The sequence below is a fragment of the Chrysemys picta genome, chromosome 1 (genome assembly GCF_011386835.1).
Source record: "Chrysemys picta bellii isolate R12L10 chromosome 1, ASM1138683v2, whole genome shotgun sequence".
NCBI classification, from domain to species: domain Eukaryota; kingdom Metazoa; phylum Chordata; order Testudines; family Emydidae; genus Chrysemys; species Chrysemys picta.
The window spans coordinates 103,461,686-103,486,226 of NC_088791.1; the positions used below are offsets into that span (position 1 = coordinate 103,461,686).

The following is a 24,541-nucleotide window of genomic DNA, read 5'->3' on the forward strand; positions in this document are numbered from 1 at the left end:
AAAATTTATATGTTAGCTTTTTGTCATTTGTCTGCCCTGCAAGATTACTGTATATAAAGATGAAAAACCAATATTTGCTTTTAAGGTTCTCAGATACAGCACCTCACTCAGGTGGGAATTGCTAACAGAACTGGAGCCCAACAAGTGGAGATTGCCTCAGTCAGAGCAGGGCATGGCCAGCCGGGGGGACCAGGGTGGCCCCAGTATCGTGGAGAGGATGAATATGCTAGGAGAGATGCAGTGAGTACTGTGTTTCACATTTAAATAGTTTCTGAAGCAGTGATATGTTCAGTTTTCGCCTTCGTTGCTGTTTGGAATTTCTTCCGATGATTCTTTCACTTGCTTTTTCTGACGACCTCCACTTATTCTTCCAACCTTCACTAGCTCTTCTAACCTGTCTTGCTTGCTATTCTTTCACCTCCGCTTCTCTAACCTCTTCCACCCATTCTTCCCTAACCGCTTCCTCACTCAAGGCCTTTAACCACTGTGTTCTGGTTATAGTTCACCACTTCTACCCCGGAGCTCCAGCAGAGGTCGAGTCTGCTTTCCATGCACTTCTTTAATTTGAGATAATTGCAGGTAGAAAGCACTGAAGTAAATGGCCCAGGTTCTCTGCTGGCATGCATTGGCACAACTCAATTACTTCTATGGAGCTGCACCAGTTCATATGGGCAGAGAATCTGGGTACTGAATGTAGCATTAGACATGTCGTGTACAGCAGTAGAGATATTTCTGGACAAGGTGTTTTCCTTTCACCTGTCAACAACATATCTGTTCGTTTACCTATACTACCGGACAGGCACCATGATTTGACAAAATACTGCTTCCAGAAGATGGAATTTACGATTAAACCATAAGCGTTGTGATGTTTCGGCTACTGTATTATCTTTCTCAGGAAAGATGTGGATACCTGTCACCAGCGTTTCATGCACTTGGTCTTTAAACCATTCCTTTACCCATACTGGCCTATGCCAGCTTCCTCGTAATACCCTTTTGGAGATAACCCCTTTATGCTCTGGCTTTCTGCCGCACGCTCAAATTGTCACGTCTGTTCAAATTCATCCCCTCCCTGAGGAAGAGAATTTCCTCCCTTTGTGTATTTCCAGCGGCATTTGTCCCCACTAGCAATCCCCACTATCCATGTTGTCTTAAAATAGGTGTATTTAACAAAAATATTGAGAGGCTCAACAAAAACAACATTAAACAGGATTGGGGCCTGATTTCTCAGAGGTGCGGCACACTTCCTATTAACTTCCGTTGGAATTGTGGGCACTCAGCATCTCTGAAAATCAGACAGGATGTAAATATGACTCTCCTCATACTATGCAAAACATAGCTAACGAGGCCAAAATGGTCTGTCTGCCTAATGTAGCTAGATATCTGTACCCTTGTTCCATGCTTAGGAATGTGGTATCCAAGTAACTCATTCTATTCTGGTCAGGATAAGCATCCTAATGCTCATTTAGACCAGCACTCAGTGGAGAGATCTTACAGGCTCTGTTGCGTGGCTCTTCGAGTGGCATCTCAGGGTCAGTGTTGGTTGTCAGCTCTCATAATTTGTCCTTCAGCTCTTTCCCCAGGCAGCTCAAGTGACTTTAGTTTTATGGTCTTGGGCTTTTTTCTCAAGTGCATATGGAATATTATATCATTATTATTATTTTATTACTTGTATTACAGTATTGCTCAGACTCCAGTCAGGATCAGAGCCCCATTTTGCAAGATGCTAAGTAAACAGTTGTTTTTTCAGACATCAATACCTATCGTATACCCTCTTCCAGTGTTATCTCTGTATTGTCATACATTTCATTACATTATTTTTTCTTTGATAGACAGTCTCTTCATTTTCGCCCATCAGTTGTCTGGGTGTCTAGCGGTGGGTCAAGGCTTCTGGACCCATTTCAAAGGATTTTATTGCCCTTATTTTCAGTTACCAGCTCTTGTTGCCATTTCAAATAGGCACGCATCGCTCTAATGTGGTTTCAGCAAACATCCTTTCCTTTAGTCAACTGTAGTAGCAATTTATTTATGTTCTCTGTTCTTTTTCCTTTCTGATTGCTACAGTTTGTATGCAGATGCTTATGAGTTTTTCTTCGTTTGCTTAAAAAAAAAAAAAAAAAAAGTGCAGATTATAACATTGACTAAAACCCTACAGAACATAGGTTCTGTTGCTTGTCACAGAGCCCACCTGAATGCCTATTCTGCCTCTCTAGTGGGGCAGTCGTTCTTTCCCTCCTTCTTACAAAGGATAATTAAATGGAAAAAGAGAAAAAAATGCTAAATCCGTGCCCTAATCTGACCGTTCCCTGTAACAGAAAGGAAGTTTTTTCTATTGTATCTTCACAGACTGATGTCTTTCACTAATTCAGATCTTTGCAATTCTCCTCTTTGGAAAGATGACATCTGGACATCTTAAAAAGTTTGCTTCGTTACGATCACGTTCTTCTGGTGTCATGTTTCCTGGATGCTTAGGACCCTTTTACCAACATTCTTCCGGCTCTCTCGCTCGCTCGCTCACTCACTCTCTCTCATATGACCACACATTTCTGACATTATCTGCCACAGTTAGGAAGATTAGAACTAGAATATTTTCTTCCCTAGTTGACACAGGTGGGTTCTGATTTTTTCATGTTCCTGTGATGGACTCTATTACTTTACAGGATTCTTACCTCTGCTTCCCACATTCTGTACTCTCAGATTTTCTCTGGAATATGCTAAGCTATGAGTCTTCAATCTTGCTTCCTGACCCAAAATCAACAAGCAGGTCACTACAGTTCACCCTACCCTTCCACTAAACTAATCCAAGAAGGCTTGATCCAGACTCCTTTGAAGTCAGTGGGAGGCTTTCCATTGACTTCAGAGGGATTTGGATAGCTAGAACAAGTTATAATATTTCTTTTAGGAAACAGTAAAATACTACACTCAAAAATACAGCCATCACAGTCACTCTTTCTGTGTCAAAATAGAGCTTATTATGAAGGAGGAAAGCATTCTCACTGAGAAAGCATCAGTGAAGTAGGGTAAACACTTAATAGCAGTACATGTTACTTTGATACGTATCTGCAAGGTAGAAACATCTTTGTTTTGATAAGAAAAGGGAAAAATAATAGACTAAAACTACTTGCACAAATCCTTGTGCCTTTTTACTGGTAGACCATCTTCAACTGGTTGTCATAATCCATCTTATTGGTGGCGTTGTGAGCTAGTGTGTGTCAGTTTTTATAGCCTCAGATTTGTTTACCAATCTGATATCAGCTATGAGAGCCCAACAGTAGCCACTTACGTTTTTTAATAAGATATTAAAAACCATCGAGGCAACTTTTAAACCAAAACAATCAACAACCACAGTCAGCAAACATTCTCTTTTACTTCCACCAAGAAACCATTCCTGCCGTATTGATTGACTGTGTTTTACTAGATAAGAAGCTGAATCGTATAGTGACTTCTAATGTTAATGTACTCTGAAAATACCTTAATTTGCTAGTAAAACCTCAGTGTCAAATGGAGTTTGTTTGTTTTTTTCAATTGGGACCATAGAACCCTGTTCCTCTTCAATATAGAATTAGACTACCTGTCAGGTCTGCTAACCAAAGACTGCAAGTAAGAATTATTTGAGTGCATTTGGCCGGGATGCCTCTATTTTGAAAAATCAGAGCAGCAATTCATTTCTTTCCAATAACTGAAATTGTTTCTTTCTCACAAGCAAGATGGGTTACCACTTATAACAAAACAAAACAAAAAAAGCTGTACATTATCCAGCATAAATCCTTTCATTTTCCATCAAAGCTCCTTTTCCAAAAAAACCCAGCTGCACTGTACATGAGTTGTGCAAGATAGCATCCTACATATTATGGGGATGACTGTGATTTCAAGATTGTCATTTTAACAAAAATCCCAAGCCTGTTCTTTAGGTTGTCATCCATTACTAGTTTCAACTGCTTTGCCAGATTTCCCCATTCACAGTATGAGAATTAAAAGAGACTACAGATAACTTGTTTTGATTAATGAATACAGTTTTCTTCACTAGGGTCCCCTCTTTTCCTCCCCCACTTAAACTAAGACCCTCTTTTGCTTCTTAAGCAAATAGAACTAGGGAACAAAAACAGAGTGTATTCCTTGTTAATTTGGGACAATTGGGCCCTACACTAAGGCAATGTTTCTGTAAATGTGTAGCTCAAACAACTCTAGAGAGTGGGAAATGATTTTTTTCTTGCTGAGTCTTTCTTCTAGTTCTGCTTTTACTAATTTGGGACCCTATTGGTCTCAGCAGTGTCCAAACACATGGTGACACTTCCTGCCCTGGAGAGTGCACAATCTGAATAGACAAGACAGAAATGAGTGAGGAAAGGGAAGTAGAAGTATTCCCATTTTACAGATACTATGCGGAACTGAAGCGCAGAGAAATTAAGTGACTTGGCCAAGGGCCAACAGGAAGTTGATGGCAGAGTGAGGAATTAAACCAAGTCCAGTCCAGTGTCTTATCCATAAGACAGTCCTTCGTGACTTTCTCCCATCTTTCCTGTATTTAAACATCAGACATTAGAGAATGGCCAGATTTTTGTAAACCTTAGAAGAGAATAGGAGAATTCCTGAACTTGGGACAGGCCAGCAACTTATTTGTTTTGTGCTTCACAAGCACAATCACCATTCACGCAGTAGGGAACTAGCAGGGGTTAGACATGTTTCCATGCTGCTTTTTCGCTCTTCTCTGCCTTTTGTCTTTCTCCTTTCTCAAGCTCATCTTATTTTGAATAGAAAGAACAATCACTTTTTTTTTTTTTTTTTTTTTTTTGCATTTTGCAGACACATATGCATGGACATCAAGAATATTCCTCCTCACCAGTATTCCAGATGCAGAGGACTTCAGCCAGACAGCCCTCAGCACCACCTGCTCATCTTCCACACAGCAGCCTTCAGGGACAGGGGCTCTGCTACACCACCAGTTCCAATGAGGACCTCCAAACTGGTCATTCCTCGGCATCTCTCATAAAAGCAATTAGAGAGGAGCTTCTGCGACTCTCACAGAAACAGACAACAGTGCAGAACTTTCACAGCTGATTTGTCATGCTCTTGAAAATCTGCCAGGTATCTGCTTCCTATGGAAGCAAGAATCAAAGGAAATCAGCTATGTTTTTCTTCTGTCATCAGAGTGAACTTCCACAGCGCCAGAGATTACACATCAGAAAAGAGCAGCAACAAAAGGAGAGAGAGAGATTTGTGTGGAGGCAGGGATAGGGAGGCCAAAGTGGTAATGTCAGAGCTGGCTATTCGGCTTAATCTGTTAGCATTTACTGTGCCCCTCCTTGGTTTGATCTAATGAACAAAATAAAACTTTAGGTCAAAAACTAACCCTAAAAAAACACATACGTGCGCACACAAACCCCCCCACCAAGCATAGTAGACGGTGAGACGCCTGGCTTAAAGAAAAAGGCAAAGCTTTCCTGTTACCAGCAAGATGGACTGAATTAACATTTGATGAGAGATTACAAGAATTCTAACCTCTCCAGTCTTTTTAGTGAAGTGGCTCGTGTTACTGCTTTGCAGGATTACAAACGATATAAGATCGGAGACATTGAAGGTGTGATCCAGCATAGGAAATCACCTTAATGACAATAACAGTAAGACTACATAGGGGAAAAAAAAGGATTTCTGAGCTACTTGTCTCAAACCAGAACAATAATTGTTATAGCTCTGTGTTTTTAAATGGAGCTACTCTCTGCACTCCTCCCCGTTTTTCTTCTGGTGCTGAAGCTTCAAGTGTCCCTTCATCTTCATGTTTGCAAAGTAAAACCATGGCCTTTTTAAACCCAAGAATATATCCGGAAATTCATTCAGAGTGGGAAAGCAAAGTGTCCAAAAAGAAAAGGCTGGATATTTATTTTGTTAAAAATACATTGAAATCTAGATGAGAATACTTAGTCATAGTTGAATTTTTGAGCATAAGTATGTATGTTTGTCTTCTAAACATAAATACTCTCATACTATATGCTTTCACAAGACCAGGGATAAAATATACTAACCTGTAGTTTGTGGTGTGTCCAGAAAGCAAGCCAGCCTGGGTGATGCAGGATCACCAGCGCTAGTTATAAATTTACCATAAACCACAGTGTACTTTGGGATCTCAGTCGTATCTAGTGAAACTGAATCTTACAAAAGATAAAACTTGGGGCAAAGACATTTGGAATATTAACATAAGCTTTGATTTGTTGTTTGAGACAGTTATTTTATTTCTATCTGTTCCTACTGTCCCCATGGATGAAGGGGCATGGTAATGGTGGTACATGTCTTGGAGTATCTGTCATTATTTTTCCAGAGTTTAATTTTCAATTAGCTATGAGTTTACTAATATTTGGCCATTGCACAATTGTAACCTGCATAATACATGTGAAAATTCTAACTGAGTTTTGGTCTGTTGGAGTATTTTTATTTTTAACTTACATCGAATTAAAACTACAATGGTGGCATAGAGAAAGTGTAAGTTAATATTGGTCAGGACGCTTAGGAGTCTCACACTGAGACAGTGATGTTCTTGACTACTTGATACTAGGAGTTGGGATTTTCAAACACAGAACCCAAGGGTAGTAATGAATTGTCTGAACTATGGACCACGAAAGGGGTCATCAAGCAGGTGGCTTTGGGGTATGTCTGAGTCTGCCTCATATAGATACCTTACTTGGCTGATACTTGAATCAGCATTGGTATAGTATGCATAGGTAGCATTGTTATGGTAGGGTAACTATGAGGCTACACACTCGTATTACAAGACAGAGTTCAACTACTGTAGCGGGAATTGATTCACAATATGGTGGAAGTGGAAGTGAAAGCAAAAGAAGAGAAACTCTGCACCTACTTCCTGTTATGTTAATTTCGCTCATTGTCACAATCACCAAAATTTGGCAGCTGCGGACTGAGCAACTGGTTGCTCATTAGCATTGAAAAAGAATTCATATTGCCCCAGATACCAGGAAGAAGGTTACACCTTTTTTGACCCAAGTTCATCATTAGGACATATGAGACGCAGTGAGACACTTAACATACCAGGGCAGTCTAAGTGAAATTCTGAGGTTTATAATCAATCCCCCAGCCAGTGCTCCAAGCCTTCATGAGCCCAGATTGAGATACTGAATTTAATCCTGATGCCTGTATGGTCGTGACCAGCAGAGCCATCAGGTCACTGATTTTTTATATTTTTTTAAATATTTTAATATGACATTCTTCAAGTTTTACCTTTTGACTTAGTGTGTAACATGTCATCCTTGGTACAAACATAATGGATAAAACATTGGTTTTATACAAAGGTTTGTAAAAGCAAACCCTGTGGATGCTTTAAAGAGAGACTTTCACACTGAAGCAAATTTGAAAAACAAGAGCATTAGCAAGGTGAGAAATGTAATTGGGTCAATATTTGTATGTTTTGATATTACTGAAGATGGTTTATTGGGTGTTTCATTAAAAATTTCCTCCCTCACAGCCCAGATTCTCCTTCTAGAACTGAAGTGAAGTCTGATTACTGTGCTTCTGATATCACTCCGTTTATGGTATCATTAATACATTGTGCTATTAATACATTATCATTGATATATTGTGTGATCATGAATATAGTGTTATGAAGTATCAGAGGGGTAGCCGTGTTAGTCTGAATCTGTAAAAAGCAACAGAGGGTCCTGTGGCACCTTTGAGACTAACAGAAGTACTGGGAGCATAAGCTTTCGTGGGTAAGAACCTCACTTCTTCAGATGCAAGTAATGGAAATCTCCAGAGGCAGGTATAAATCAGTGTGGAGATAACGAAGTTATCTGCCTCTGGAGATTTCCATTACTTGCATCTGAAGAAGTGAGGTTCTTACCCACGAAAGCTTATGCTCCCAGTACTTCTGTTAGTCTCAAAGGTGCCACAGGACCCTCTGTTGCTTTTTATAGTGTTATGAGTTCACTCCAGGAGAACATGGGCTGTTGAGTATAAAATCTTTATTAAATGCAAATACTGTAATCAGCAAACATAGGTAAGAATTATGGAAGAATAGCTCTGAAATGGATGGGAGGGTAGGTGATTTATGCCATACCCTCACTGCAGCATGTGGAGAGAACGTTGGAGTATATCATCGCTTTTAGGGGTGGGGAGGCAAGCACTTTTTCTTCCCAGTTTAAACACTGTGAACAACTTGAGAAAGGTGAAGGATTTAAGTTAGTCTGATAAGTTTTCTCTGGTATGAAAGTCCCTCTTTAAGACCTGAAGCATTCATAGAGAAGTACAATCTATGTGAACACATTTAACAGTTTTGTGCCCGAGTACCGCTCTCAGACCTGCTTGAGACCTTATTTGCTATTCACCATCTATATATGGTCCTCTGTCTCCCAATGCCATTGAAAACCCTCCATGTAAGATGCCCAATGCTTCACTCAAAAGAATGGCCGTAACACAAAAGGGTTGTGTGCAGACTTTCTGCAACTGCTGAATTGTTGAAGATTTAGGTGGTTCATGTGCTGCAAGAAAAGAGCACTGTCTGAAACATATGGGCCAAGATGTGTATTGCCTCTTTAGAATCCAGGCAAATGATCCAGTACTAATCACGTATATGTTTACCAGCCAATTTTAACGTTTTTAGTCACCTATAAAAAGGAAACCAGACCATGTTAATTTTTTTCTGAAAAGGAAAACAGAGTGAGTTTCAAGATGAGGGAGATTGGTTACCTAGGCCAGTTAGGTGTCTGGTTTGGTCAGTTGTCCTTTTTATTGTACTGTTGTGTTACAGCTTTGTGGAAGAACAAAGAGTTCATTATAAAGTATATGTTAATGAATCTCATCAATCCCATTTATCACTTAGCTAGTATGTACATGCACAAGAAGCAGTGTTACCAATGCTTATATTTTAATTCTATGGTTATACCATTCCACTTTGTAGAAACCTGCAAGCTCTCATGACCCTTCACAATTTTCTTTGAATTATTATTTGTGTAGTCAGTGGTCAATTTGGAATATACAGGTGAAAGAAAGAAGCTGGCAGAATGAAAGCTAGATGTTTTTTATCATAGTCAAAGTGCTGACCTCTAGCCTATTTGATACTTAGTTGTTGGAACTAAACAAAATATTTTAGACCTACGCTTTATGTAATTAGTCACATGGAGGATGTCATGTGATTCCCATGCTTCCCTATGATAAAACATAATTCACAAGGAGATTATACGAATAGTCCAGTGATAGTTCAAAGATAGTTTCGCTTAGGAAACACTGCATAGCTTCTGTGACCATGTGATTCAGAAAAGGGAACGTTGGTGGTCAGATAGGCTTAATGGAGGGAAGTGTTTAAAATCTGAACTTCAGGTGAGAGGAGATATTTTAAAGACCGATCCTCTTGCTCCAGAGTCAGGGCAGTTTGCAGCAAGGCTTCATATCCAGCGTTTGGAGGGTGGCAGCTTCACCCAGGGTGCTCATTCTTTACTTCTACAGTCAGACCAAGACTTTTGAAAATAAGCCCCAGAAGTTGTGCTCCTATGTCCACATTTATTTAGGTGTCTCATCATGGACAGAGGAGCACAACTTTAGGCTCCCATTTTTGAAAATCTTGTCATCCCTGTGTCTTGGGCATCTTTTGCCTATTTCTAGTACTTTTTATACGAAAAGTAAAGCAAAAAAGGAGATTCTGTACATCACTATCACCAGCCTCTTGATATTCACATGTTCCAATGTGGCTAGAGATTAAAGCTTGAGGGAGGAAGGAGAAACCTAAATTAAAAAAGGAGAATTTTCAAAGCAGTTCTATGGTTCAGAAGCACGGAGAGGATTTGGCTGCTCGGTGCCTGGTCTCCCCTGTGCATGCAGAACATTCTTTGAAGTGCAGTTTATGATAGAAAAATGACTAAAAATTCATGCTCAGCAAATCTGCTCCTCATGTACATTCAGTCAGATCTTGCTCCAGTATCAGAAGTAAGGGTGTGTTTTATTTTTGAGTTACTTTTTTCTCCTTGTAACACTGTAGAACCAATACAGTTCTGGTAGAGTGAAGTGGATTCTGCTGCTACTCACATGTCAATAGAATAATTGAGTATATCTATGCTACAAACAGAAAAGGTTTTTCAATCGATGTATTTAATCCGCTTCTCCGAGAGGCAGTATCTAGGTCAATGGAAGAACTCCATTTACACCGGGAGTTAGGGTGACCTAATTACATTGCAGAGGGCACAAAATTTTTCACAGCCTGGAGTGACATAGGTAGGTTGGTCTAATTTTTGAGTGTAGATCAGGCTTGAGTTCCAGTAGTTGATCCATTTTCTACCCCCCTTACACCGGTGCAACTCCTCTGAAAACCGTCGGGTTGCAGAGATGTGAATGAGGGTTGAATTTGGCCCATAGATCCTTTGTTGTTGCTGTTGATGATGCGCTAGCCAGAGAACATCCAGTCTGACTTTCAGATCCCAGGGTGAGTTTACAGGTGTATGGAATTGACTGAGGAACAGAAAACAAGGAACCCGACAATGCTTCTTTAAAGCTTCACTCCCCAGAACAGAAGCTCAATTCAGAGTTCTGTTGAAGGCCAACGGACAGAAAAGTGACTTTAGGGCACTTACTCTAGAACGGTATGCTAAAGGTCTCTGCCTATGTAGCGTGCAAGGCTGCAGTATTTAGTTTTGGTTTTGTGTGTTGGTTACTGATGCCTTATTTCACATTTAAAGCAAATATTTCTCTTGGAATGGCTAAGCCTATTTAGTTTTCAGTAGTTCTTGCTCCATAACTGGAGGTTAATGTTCAGACTACTCCTCCCTTTTGCCTTGATCATTATGTTTGAATGGATGAAGTGAAGGTTTTCTTCAGCTTATGTATGCTAAACCTCTATGAAAATTTAATGTGGGTTTTTTGGTTTCGTGTTATTTTAGTCTTATGACAGCTGTTGGTAGTTACATAGCAAAGTTTCAGTAAAATGAGAATCAAGAGAGGATGGAAAAGAGACTAAGGACTGAGAGTTGTCAGGTTTCCTGTGGAGCTATATTTGTGGAGCTATATTTGTGGCACTCCTGTGTCATGTTCCACTGGCCATTTCCTTAAGGTTTTTCTCTGTCAGGCTGTTCATTTTTGAGTGTCCTGTGATGTGTATAATTTGAGAGCAATAGCTAGTTTTACCGTAGAATGCGACCTTGCTTTTCCTTCTACTGGTATACAAAACAAAGTATCATTATATACAGCAATACATTAACCTTGTTCTGGATTTAAAAGACAGACCTGGAAGAAGAGTGGTTCTGTAGTTAAAAGAAAACATTGAAATAGCAATAAAGCGGGAAATTATTGAGCATTGGAAACAGGAAAACAGCAGATGGAGTTGTGAATTAAGCCACCATCTGTGGCAGTTTAAAAGATATAGCTTTGTTGTCAAACATTAAACCAATTAAAGGGTTATCAGCTATGGATGATTCCGGCACTTACAATAGTGGAATAGCAAACAAACGTATGGATTGATTGGTACAGGAGGTATTAAACTGTGTGACCCTGATTAAGGTGATACCAGATAAGTTGGTAATGGATATTTATAGAGGACATTTTATCAAAAGTTCCCAAAGTGTGTGACATTCATAAAACCATTTACAAACAGGGATAAGTTCTGTACTCGTTGCAACGTTTCCACTTCTGCAGTCGAAGCAACACATTGCAGCCATTCAGGATACAAAGTGAAAAATCCTCTATTCAGTGTAAACTACAGGGGAGTTTCACCTAATTTGAATTTAGCCAGGATGCTGATGCCAACCATCTTGCTCTGGTGAAAAGTGTAGTAGGATTTTTAGTGACCATAAGTGTTGAAGGATATTTGTCCCTTCAGAAAGAGAGCATCTCCAGCAACACAGTGCCCCCTAATGCTACTCAAAGGTGTTGGCTCAGAATAGATGAGGAGAGGAGAACATCACTTCCTGAAATCACCGTTACCACTTCCTGCTGCATTCTGAGGTGGGATTTCAGAAGCATTCAGCACTGAAGCCAGTGAGAGTTTTAATATTGACTTCAATGGGAACAGAGTTTAGGCTAGTGTGCAGAGGACATTAGAAAATCCCACTTTTATTTGCCCATGAACATCTCTCATCCTTAGCATTGCCCAGGCTCAGGCCTGCTTAGCTTTTGAGATATGACAGAATGGCAGCCTGAGTGGTAAGGCTAACTTGAAATATTGCAATTACTAGAGCATTGGAGAATCAACTGAATATTAAAACTTACCCTTAAGTCTTTATTCCTATACACTTAATATAATGGGTGTTTTAATTACGCTACCCTGTCAGAGAAGATGAATCTCTGCTGATTGGCTCTGTTAGTTGATACCATATGCATGAACTTCGGTAAGGAGTTAAGTGAGAAATGGGGGAAAGTGAGGTGATACAGTGAAGAATGTAGTAGGTGTATTAGGGCTGATGTGTAGTAACTGCCATTAGTCAGCATTTTCAGCTGATTGCAGAACAATTAGAACTTAATGAATATGACAAATGGTTCCAAACTAATCAGCATGGGATTTGTAGTTTAACTCCTTTGGCTCAAACTGGGGGCCGTCCCAGTGCTATAAGTACTCTTGTACCTTCGCTATGGCCCTCATCCAACAGAAGACTTCAGTGGGCTTTGGGTCAGGCCTTGTGGGTGCTGAAGTTTCTCATAGCAGCAAATGAGAGTTATGTAGTGAACAGCATTTGAGTCTCTGCCATTGAGTTCTTGATTTTGAATTAGAGCCTTGGTAATGGTGGGAATAGGGCACCACTGCAGTACAATGAAACTGCAGCCCTCTGCAACAAAATTGTCAAATGCAAGTCTCTTCAGTCAGGCACCTAAATAAGTGGTCTGGTTTTCAGAGTGGAAGATCCCTGAAAAGTCACTTCTGTTTAGCTGCTTAAATGTGGATTTAGGTGTAAATTTTATAAACCGCTGTAGGAAAATTTTCCCCTATTGCTTAGAACAAAGGCATGGGAGTAGGAGGACCCTGTCTCTGCTGGTGATTCTTCACTACATGACCTAGTGATGCCTCAGTCAGCTTACTGTGAACACTGACTAATAACTAAGTGCCTGATTTGCCATTGCTCTGTGTCTTGTGTAGTCATTTGTACCAGTGCAAGTGGGTTTAAGATGCTACCAGATCAGAGTGGTTGAGTTTTACACCTGCTTTTCACTGGTGTAAATAACTACACAAGGCATAGAGCAATAGAGAATCAGGACCTAAACTCTGAGTGATGGCTCACTTTTGCAGGGCAAATAAGTACATTATAATCCCTGATTATCAGGAAGATACTGGGGCAAAAATGTAGCTGGGTGCCTATTCTGTCAGTTCTAGAAAGGATTCAGAAGAGGGAGGGGCTACTGATGTGAGAGACACGTAAGTCTTATTTCATACTAAAAGCTTAGTTCTTACCATTCAATCTACTACGAATTCCCAGCTGTAGAGAAAAACCCCGGAAGGCTCAAATGCCAGTGTTTTGTGTGTCTGCCAACAATAAAATAACAACACTTAGAATTTATAAAGTGCTTTATATCTTCAGAGAGTTTACAAACATTAACAAAGGAAAATGAAATTTACTAGCTTTGGTATTGATTTGAGCTAAGGCACTCTGTGCATGTTCATGAAGAGAATATTTTCCTAACAGATCCTGGGAACTGTTAGGTACAATATATTACGTTAGTGACACCCCATGAGTCAGGGATCCTCAATTGATGTCTTTGTGTGGACAACAACTTGACAGAGAGAGTGTCTCATGCACACCTCCTTTCCCATTCACCGGCATGTGGACCCTTCCTCTTCCCATTCATAACTGCCTGACATCCCTGTGTAACGTGGAAGTGTAATATTAAGAAAGTATTTGGCTGAATGTTTAGCTGTTACTAATTTGATCTAATAGCTAGAGACTAGGAAAGGCCAGCACCATGTGACCAACCAACTCTCCATACAATACCAATGGTCCATGGACCAAAGGTTGAGAATCAAATAATGTGGTGTGCAACATGGTTTATTTTAGACAAGGACATTGGAAGTGCTGCTGACACAGAAGTATTTTATAGTAAAAAGCCATTGGAGGAAAAGAACTGTCATGTAAAGGGCTCTCATCAGAGAAGAAAGATTAGTTTATGGCACGATGAACTAGGGAGTCATTAAAATGGCATGTTTTCCTCTAGGAAGCCAGGAGGGGAGGTTCACAGGACTTTTGGATTGTCACAACACATACTGAATGCACCTATGGGGTGGAGAACTGGATAAAAGAGTATAGAGCCTTGAAGTTTCAAAAAACACTACAGGGTGTGGAGACGACTAAAAGGTTTGGAGGATGAGGTCATGGAGCATAGAAGCAGAAGGAAAGAGTTATGATGGGGACACAAGATTGAAGGTAGGATGAGGTACGTCTGTCTCTAAAAACATATCACCAATACTTAGGAATTACAGAGTTTTTATGTGGTTAAAGTGCTGTGCAAATCTTATGTAGTGAATATGAAAGTGTCAAAGGGAAACCAAGATGAGAAGGGAAAGAGCGAAACAAGAGTGGTGACCAGAATCAGAGGAAAAAGAGAAAGTCATTGAGGAGTGTTTATATAATCTATCCATTGTTTCCAAAGGGTTAACTTCAAAATGCCCAGGCCGACTGCTTAAATAGTTCTAGTCTGTTTTTGAAAAGAACCATATTGCAGTAGCATGTGAAAAGCCCATGTACTCTCTAGCAACCAGATTTAAATGATGTTGCAAGTGTCCCTGGTTTTTGTGGTTCTCTGGTGTGGCAAACTCAAGCGTCTATGGCACCTTTTGGCAAGTATAAAAATGGAGGCTTCTGACTGACTAATACAATGTGTTGTGTGTGTTGTTGATGTAGTTTACACTGCCCTTACATTTTTAACATACTGCAGATATTTGTATCTAATTGTATAGCTGATTTTGGCAGAGGGGGAAATTAGAGATTTCCACAGTTGAGGAGGGGCCAGTTGGAGCTTTCAGAATATGGGACAGCGTAGGGGACACTGAGTTTTGGCACTCTGGAAGCATTTTAGCTTTGGTGACGTGTGGATGCATCTCTTCTTTCCCTCCCTCTTTGAGTCACCATATGTCTACGCTATAAATGCTGCAGTGCTGTCAACACTGGGGCTTAGGTTGGCTTAACTGCATCTCTCAGGGGAATTGAATTTTTCACACCACTGTGTGACATAACTAGGGTGACCTAAGTTTTAGGTGTCAACCAAACCTCACAGGTGACTTTATGTTCTGAGGCAGACATTGAATTCTTTTTTTTTTTTTCATACCAGCAACATTTTGCAGCCCCTGCCCCAATATTTGCCATTGTCTCCAACACAAATGAGTTAGCTGGATGTTTCTTTTACAATGATCAGCAGTGAAATGCTGATACTTAATTGCGAAGAATTAAACCGACCTCCTTAGGGTTTAGAGTTGACATCCCACTTAGATGAAGGGGCAGTTCTACGGCTATTGTTTCAAGCTGTTTGCAGACTCAGGAAGACAGTACTGCATTGTTTACACTCAGTCACATTTGGAAGGTTATCGTCATGACATAAGGGCTGGAAACTTATTCTTTTTAAAGTGAACATTTAGATACCAGTTCACATCTGCAGTAAGGGATGAATTCTATGGCAGGGGCTGAAACCTCTGAATCACGGAATACATGAGGTCTTGAGCATATAGTTCTGAGCATAATTGTTGTGGCTTCCCATGAATGACTGTTACTGTCCTTGGTTATAATGGGAGTAATTAAGTATACTTCTTTAATGAAATCTATTAACTTCTAAGGTTAAAAAAAAGGCTCTTGAAGTCCCAGTACAGACCATCTTTTCTTATGAAGTTAACCTCTGTCTTCACTCAACGTTAGGTGCATGTAAGAAGCTCTGGTGTTTTGCCAGCTTTCATCCCTCTGGTGATCTTGTAAAGTGCAATTGATTAATGTGTAGCCTATTCAGTAAAACCCCAAAGAACAGGCCCTTGATAGAAACAGTGAGTAGTGTGAGTAATTACCAGAACAGTGGTATCGAGAAAGATGAAGAGTCATGCATGAAATGCGAATCAGGTTAGCCTTGAGTTAAGGAATAAGGAAAAACCCTAGTCAGATATAGTTGGATTTATTGTATTTCAGAGCAAGTTAATGTATTTACACCAGAATCATGTGTTGCGACTAATGCTCATTTATTTCAATGGCACTTGTTGGTATTAGAAAAGCTGATCAGCTGCAAGCCTCCTGCTGCTCTATTCATCTTATTAGGCTGCATAGAACTTTCGTTCTGTTTAAGCTAATGGCAACTTTACTGGATATCCCCTACTCCATCTCATGCCTGGAATTGGGAATCTTTGTTACTCTCGTCAAAAGCAAATACAAGTCTGATGGGTTGACCAACAACGGTAAGATTCACACTGGGGTTATTCAATGATACTTATTTGTCTTATCATCCAAATTCAACCCTTTTTGCCTTTTCTCTGTTCTGATGGCCAGGACTGAATTACATAGGTTAGAGACGGGGAAGGCATTTAGTCCATCTTCCTGCCTGTGCAAGGTGGTTCTGTGCAGTGCACACTCCCGTGCTTTGACTAGTCAAGTTCTAAATGATTTGAGCATTGAGGCTTCCATCGGCACCTATGGGAGGTTATTTCACAGTTTAATAGATCACATGGTCAGTCCATCTTCATTTCAGCATGCTTTGTCTTAGACGTGTGGGTACCTAAGACATCTTAAACAATCAGTATGTACTAGCTTAAGAGTTGTGAGGTTTAGCGCAGATGAAAATGAAGCTTGCACACAAGTTAGTCGGGCTTGACGTGCTGGACTGTGACAGACAGATTGGTTGGCTTTGCTAATTTGTAATGCCAAAACTAAAAGTTGGGACAAGTGGGGTATATTGGTATAGCTCCATTGAGGTCAATAAAACTATGCAGATTTACAACAGCTGAGGTTCTGGTCGGATGTATTTATTATTAGCAGTGTGACTGTAGCAGACTAAATGCTTCATGGTTTTGCATAAAGAACACAGTTGTAAAAGGTGCTGCACTACTGAATCATCTTTGGCTTACAAATGAAAACCGGACATCTTATTTGTTGTGTATCTTCACATTGAAAAACCTTCTGTTGTGATTGCATCAGTCAGAAAGAAGCTATTTAGCAGCTCCACAACATAAATCCTACAGTGATGTGTTTTTCACCTCCCAAATACGCTAACAAATGTAGCTGCATATCACAAATAAACTTTTGGTTGTACTTGGGTACTGTGCACTGTTGTGCACCAGCTATGAGGTACCCTGCTGTGCATATGATAGCTCATTAGTTATTTTTCTATGTATCTTTAAAAAGCCCATTTCCAGAGTCTTTTGGATACAACCTTAAATTTTGCACTTTCTGCCATTGCTGTCTGATTCTTGAAATCCTGTTACTGGAAGACCAGTTGGTTATTTTGCCGTGTGTGTGTATGTGTGTGTGTGTAGATTTTACATTGTGCTTGTCTCTCACAACATGTGTCATCATTGCAAAAATATAATACATGCCTCGTTGACCATCTTTGTTTTTAGAAGAGTTTTAATTACATCGTAACTTACTGTGTACAAATGGGACTGTTAAATTGTTTGCCCTGGTAGCCTGGGAGCTTTTTGGATACTGCCACTTCTTCTAAGGACTCCAGAGCATATTGATGATGGTAGTATTATACTCATGACTTTCATAAACAGGACTACATTTTCCTTAAGGGCCTGATGCAAAGCCCCTGTAGTCAATGGAGTGATTCCAACTGAAAGGCTATGGATCCAGCCCCAAATAGGTATTTAAAATCATATGCTGTACTGTGTAGTTGTCTCTTGGTAATGTCAAATGCAAAGGGTTTATGCAGCTTGCAAACAAGACCCTTGTACTACATAAGAAATTTACACAGGAGTTGGGGATCTGGGATATATCCATTTTACAACAGAAATTCTAAATAATTAATTTAGTAAATATAATTCAGACCGGCCTCTTGCTGAGAAGGGGAGGCTGTTGCCCCAAGACACTGGTGTATAAAGTATGTTTTCTGGTGGAATTGCACCATATCAAGAGCCATGATTTTTTTCCAAACTTAGCCAAGGTAATGAAAAAACTATAGAAATCGTAGCTAATCCCACTTCCAGCAGCCACTGATCTATTTCTAATCTGGAGAACAATCTCCCTAAAACTGGCGAAGAATAGAAAGGGTTCTGCAGCAGGTGGACACTAGGCAATATGTGGTGTTTTTGACAACATACATCATGTTGCAGTCAGACCAATACACAACTTTCCACCATTAAAATAATAGATCAGGACAAAACCATTGTGTGTATATATAGCTATAAGATTTGTGATTCATCCATAATTTACGGTGTTTAACTGTCACTGTTCTTTCAATCAATGACAACAAAATACAAATCCTTTGTTTCTGTAAGTTTGTAAATATACAAGTTTATATATATTTTTTGTGAAAAGGAGTAGTTGGCGGGTCCAACACCAATATTTGTCAGGTGAATGTTGCTTTTGTTTCATTTTTGCATGTTGAAATGGTGAGGTTTTCTTGATGAGCAATGTTTTGTGATTGTTTCCTACTGGTGTTTCTGCGCATGTTTAAAGAAAAATTCACAATAAAAAAGCCACAAAAGAATAAAGTCCTTCCTTTTTAATGCTTCATTTCCTGATCTTAATTTCAGCTCAGTGTTTCTCTCCACAGAGGAGTTCCCTTGTATTAAATGGTGTCTTGTTAGGGTATATACCCTACCCAGCTCTCTACACATCCGAGCAGTGTCTCACAGGTCCCACTGCCTCCCCGCTTTTCACTGCGCTGTGGAGCTACATGTACCTACACGCCGCCACCACCACAGGTGTAGACAAGGGCTTAAAGGTGGGTTTTTTAATTGACTTGAGCCTTGTCTAGACAGGAAAGTTGCACAGTTGGAACCTAAAGTGTGAATTTAAGATAATTTAGTTCATAGGGTGCAAACCCGTGTGTGGACACTCTTACTTTGGTTTAACGGTGGCTTTTTTGGGTTTAGTTTGTTGACTGTGAACAGGTTTATTAAAATAAAATGAGGCTCTCTTAAACCAAAGTGAGTCCAGGTGGGTTCACAGTCGTTTAAATATATAATTAAAAAACTGATTTAAATTAAACTGGTGCAATTTTGAACTGATTCAAGAAAATCCATACACAGAAGTTGCACTAGCTGAACTAAATCAGTTCTAAATTAAGCCAGCACAATTTTAGTGTGTAGACAAGCCTTGAGTGTCCACACAGAAGTCTGCACTCCTTTAAATAAATCAGTTTTAATGCACTTTTAGTTTAACCAGTGCAACTTTCGTGTGAAAAGAACTCCATAAAAGCAGTGGAGTTACATCAATTCATACCAGCTGAGGATTTGGTCCAGGTTACACACTCTTAACTATGGAGCTGCTAAAGGGGGCATCTTTTTATAAATAAAATTAGCTTCACTAACCTGTTGTCTGCTCAACAGTGAAAAGCTATGTACTGAACTGTCCTCTGTAAGCGTTATGTGGGCTAATGATAGGTGAATTGCGGGTGGCAAGCTCACAGCAGAGTACAGGTATCCAGGAAAGAGGATTCTGCATGATAGGGCTAATTGTAAATTACTACAAGGGACTGGAATCCACTCCAGGACTTGGCTGGCTCGAGCAGATCAGCTATAAAACCTCCTGGGGAAGGCACTGCCATGCCTCACTTGGATCTAGACCCGTTTTTAGTATAAGATGCCTGACTATCCTTTTCTTTCTTCAGCAAAGCAGTTACATTGCTTCTTAACCCATCTGCTCCTGCCTGAATGACCATGGTGGACGGTGGTGCTTGCTGGCTTGGCAACTCTCATGCTTGCAAATACTTGGGTTCGTCGGGACTGAGTTTCATGATCTTATCCACACAGAGCAGGATAAGAGTCAGAAACCAGAGGCTCCAGCCAACAGCAGCTGCAATCCAGCCGTACTCGTCTACCCCGATCTGGCAGCAATTGGCGACATCCTGGCAGAATTGCACATCTGATGGCAGAGAAAGCAAAATAGCCATCCAGGTCATTTTACACATAACAGGCTTCTCTTTGCCAGAGGGAAGGTGGGGGAATGACTTTTGCATGTACCTGATCCTGGCCTCTACAGTCTGCTCTCTCTAACTCCTCATGCCCCAGTTTTACACACTCTGGCCAATTGCCTTCATTTAGCGGAATGAATAGAGTGGTGGGACACAGTATTAACTCTCCCATTCAAGAGCTGCTGCTCCCCCAAGAGGGCATCCTTTGAAAACACATAGTTCAGCATCTGTCCGCTGATTGATTCCAGGGATGGATTACGGTAAAAGTAGCTGGTTCCAAGAAAAAAAGCAAGGGGGGAGGGAAGGCAAATTTCATTTAAATATGAGTGAGTTGGGGGGCGGTCATTCTGAAGCAGGGAAAAGTCCGGTGGAGGTGCATGGCTCACAGGAATGTTTGGCACCTGGGAAAGAGGACGAGATTGGACGCACTGGAGCAGCTAGCAGCTGGGAGGAGGCTCTTGGATTAGTTAAACTCAGTGCATTAGGCAGTTTGGGGAGGGATTGGCAACTGGGGATTGTGGGGAGGGGACAATGGGCTCTTTAAGAAGGGGTTTAGCACCCTACAGACGTGGCTGCTCTGGCTGGGAGGGAAGGGGCTCAAAACACTGGTGCCTGAGAAAACGAAGGTCTGGTTTGTGTGGAAAGGAATATGGAACCAAAGGCTGTGCAAACTGAGTTAGTCCAGGCCCGTGAAAGTTGTGAACCTGGGCTGAATGGTCCCAGGAAGCACTAGGCCTCAAAAGCCACTCATATCAGGTGAATTTAGGATTCTAGTAAAATGTTTCACAGAACTTTACCCATAACCTGAGCTTTGGGTTAAGTGCATCATAGCACATAAATCCTACCCCATGGCTGCCTTTCGATGCCTTTTTTGTGTAATCTCACCACTAGGCTTAGAAGCTGTAGTAATGAATCAAAGAAGTCTTACCAGGGCATGGCCATTGGCTCCCATTGTCCCCACGGTTTGTCAAGGAGACACTGGAGCTCATTTCGGCCTCTGGAAGGAAAAAGCACAGGAGAAAAGGTACCGTAGACAGGAAAAACAAAGATAGGAAATGGAGAATTGTCTTGGCCCAGCTGGAGTCTGCTGACCACAGGCAATCTGATGATGATCCTCTTCTGCGAGAAGAACTGGGGTAGAGAGATTTTTCCTGTGGCACAGGTAAAATGTCAGAGCATGGCGTTTTCTGCCAGGGCAGGTGCTGTCTCTCACAGTGCACGTTGTTCAGCTGATCTACAGCTATAGCTAGTGCGGGAGGAGATTGCCCCTGGTCTGGCTGTTGTATGTTGCCAGTGCTGCAAGAGGCTTCTACTGTTAAAGCCCACAGTTCCCAGATGTGTGTTCTAGGATACTGCCTCCTCTGGGTTCCCTTCCCCTCAGACCACCATTGTCAGCACTAGCTTAGAAAGAAGTCTCTTGTAACGAAAGGCATAAAGAATGCTTAATTTTTTTTATCATGGCTCCGTCGTGCCTAGGCACTCTACAAACATAGGAAAAGTCAGTCCTTGCTCCCAAAAGTTTACAGTCTAAATAGACAAGACAGCCAAATAGTGGGAGGGAAGGAGATACTATCTCGTTTGTACAACTGGGGGAACTGATGCACAAGGAGAGTAAAGCTGGGATTTCTAAAGGGGCCTAGGAGTTGTCTTCCTTCCTTAGGCCCCTTTGAAAATCCCCACCTGAATGAATTGTCCAATGTCACACAGGAAGGCTGACAGAATTGTCAGGTCTCCTACGTCCCAGTCTCGTGTCTTAACTACAAGACCATCCTGCCTCTTTTGGTTGGTTTGGTTTGGTTTTTCAGAAATTTTGTTCCTTGTTTTTAGAAATACAGAGCCACGAAACTTGAGGTTAAAGGAAATACTAAAGAAATCTTCCCGCTCAGAATAACGTTCTTGTGTGCCACCTTTGACTTTAGGTCAGTTGGCCTCAGGGAGTTGCGAATCCTGTCCTTTCCCGCCGCACAGCTATATTGAGAGCAGCTTAGAAAAGGGCAGGAGCAGTCCGGACTTCCAGTTCCTTTTCCCGCTTCTGCTACAACTTGCTGCCTGACCTTGGACAACTCACTTCATGAGTCTGTGTTTAGCTTTTCCATCCATAAAACAGGGTTAATAACTACCTCAGAGGAGTGTTGTGAAGCTTGTAAAATAATGTGCGATCTTTGGAAAAAGGCACCACAGAAGTACAAAGCAGCCTTGTGGTTATAATCTCTACTTGTACAGTCTAGCTGAAAAAGAGATACTGTGAAAGCAAACTCAGAGTACATCTACACTGCAATAAAAAGCCCACGGCACTGAGTCTCAGAGCCTGGGCCAGCTAACTTGGGCTCGTGAGGCTCGGGCTGCGGGGCTAAAAATAGCAGTCTGAATGTTCAGGCTCAGGCTGGGGTCCGGCCTCTGAGACCCTCCCTCCTCGTGGGCTTCAGCCCAAGCCTGAGTGTGTATCCTGCAGCCAGACTCAGCTGACCCAGGCCAACCGCAGCAGTGCTGTGGGGCTTTCAGGGCAGTGTAGACGTACCCTAAGTAGCCCATCTTTAAAAATCTGCTGAAAGAGTTACAGAAATTCTGACGCCTAAATGGACGCAATATCCTGAGAGGAAAATACCTGCCCTGTTTTAAGCAGCCACTCCTCTCAAGGGAGCAGCGAGAATTGGTTGTCTGGAATAATTAGCGGTTAAAGACTGAACCAAATTATACTGAAAAATGCTGGATACTTTAAAGTGGTCGTTCAACCCAGCAGTATGGAAGCCACATGTCTCTTCTGTAGCTGCCTCCAGTACTTAACATCCTACAGAACAAACTACAGCTGAATCAGCAGACTGTGGCATTGTTAAAGCAGGTACCTGGCAACATCAAATCTCTTCCAAAAAATACTGTGAGTGCTCCCCTCAAGTAATCCTTTTGCAGCAACTATCACTAATTTTAACTAGCACCAGTTCTTTACACTTCTTAGATAAGGGACAGAGGCTTGTTTCTTGCATAAATCAAGAACAAAATGTTTGTTTACTCCGTTAATCATCTGCCTGCTGAGGTGCAAGGCACTTGAATACCTAGGTGACGGCTGCAGTATAAGAACCTAAAGAGAACAGATTTCAGAGTAGCAGCCGTGTTAGTCTGTATCCGCAAAAAGAACAGGAGTACTTGTGGCACCTTAGAGACTAACACATCTCTAAGGTGCCACAAGTACTCCTGTTAAATAGAACAGAATTACCTGCGAAGTAAGAACTCCGAAGAATGATGGAGAGGAAGACGAGGGTGATGGTAGTACAGGGCACGATGGTAAAGTGCTTCATGCTGGAACCCTGGCCGAGCAGCTGTGCTAATCGATATGCAGTCAATGGCAGCTTTGAAGGTTATTTTGCAGGTCCTCGATAAAATTCAAGCCTAATGTTCGTGGAAAGGGTGGAGCAAAGGAAATTCCTGTTGCCAGTACACCTTGAACTTTCCTGTACAGCGAAAGAGAAGGGCTTTAACCAAAACAAAAATCTGTGTGTTGGCAGCCTTCAGGGCAAGTTGATTACAAACAGTGCAGCTGGTAAAGGTTCCCTGAAGGTCAGGCCCCAGTTCCTTACAGGATCACTGTAGTATGAGATAGGAAAGACCTATTGGAGTCAATCCTTCTTGCAAAGGCCCCTGATCTGCTTATATATGTCTTTTGATATAAAAGTTGTATTAAAGCTAATGTTAAAACGATCTAATACACAAGTTAAGGAAAGAAAATACACATAGTATATAATCTGCAATATCCCAAATTAAGGTTAATAAATTTAACAATACAGTTAAAATATTAGCATCCAAATATTCGGGTACATCACTCATAAAAAGTTATATTAAGAGTAGCTTGTGGAAAGAAAATATAGCAATGAGTGTAGATTGTTCTTCAGTAATTGAGAATTTAGGCTAGGTTGTCCCTCAGTAAATACAATCCATCAGAGAAGTATTTCAGTTACTTTCCCGTCTTCACTTCTCAATGGCACTCCAGCTCCTGGTATTGCCGATGTCCGGTGATGTGTTCTAAATAAATGTCCCTTGACCACGTAATGGCATCCGACACCATGAGTTGCCGCATCAGCCGAGCGTAGCGCTGACCGTTTCCTCATTCGCACAACGCTTACTCGTTACTGGGATCCCATGCGCCCAGTGCTCTGACGATCAGCGCATGTGTTTGAACCTCATAACCCCTAGCTCTCAAGGCATCGACTAGAGAGGTGTATTTCTCCACCTTTCGAGCTCAGGCGGTGCAGAAGGCCGGGGTGAACTGTCATGTCTACCATGACGATCTTCTTCCGTTCCTTGTTAGCGGTGATGATGTCCTGTTGCAGTTGACTGTCCGTTCCAGGGATAGCGGAGTTCACGGGTGGCGGGATGGCTTTGACTAGGTGATCCTGGATGGCGTTGTGGCACAGCTGCAGATTCTGGAATGGGGCTTGCAGCTTACGAACTGAAAAAGAAGATGATCAGTGGAGGAACCTGTCTTACATTTTGGATCTAATACCCAAAGATTTCTGCATGCTTGACACCTTCC

At 41.2% G+C, this 24,541-nt stretch overlaps 2 protein-coding genes across 5 annotated transcripts in view; one reads left to right on the forward strand and one right to left on the reverse strand.

Moving 5' to 3' along the window:
• KIAA1549 (KIAA1549 ortholog) overlaps positions 1 to 18,592 on the forward strand; it is a 233,275-nt gene extending 214,683 nt beyond the window's left edge. For all 4 annotated transcript variants that reach the window (XM_005296403.5, XM_042851614.2, XM_065581832.1 and 1 more), the window contains 3 exons: positions 86 to 240; positions 4,801 to 7,608; positions 7,926 to 18,592. In XM_005296403.5, coding sequence (XP_005296460.2) covers positions 86 to 240; positions 4,801 to 5,055 — 410 coding nt within the window. In that variant the 3' untranslated portion in view covers positions 5,056 to 7,608; positions 7,926 to 18,592. The remainder of the gene's footprint in view (positions 1 to 85; positions 241 to 4,800; positions 7,609 to 7,925) is intronic.
• TMEM213 (transmembrane protein 213) lies at positions 13,466 to 23,522 on the reverse strand. Its single transcript, XM_065581927.1, has 3 exons — positions 23,228 to 23,522; positions 20,945 to 21,013; positions 13,466 to 19,967 (listed from the first exon to the last, which is right to left on the reverse strand). The coding sequence occupies exons 1-3, from the start codon at positions 23,307 to 23,309 to the stop codon at positions 19,798 to 19,800; spliced, it is 321 nt and encodes a 106-aa protein (XP_065437999.1). The 5' UTR covers positions 23,310 to 23,522; the 3' UTR covers positions 13,466 to 19,797.
• Between the last annotated feature and the right edge of the window lie 1,019 nt (positions 23,523 to 24,541).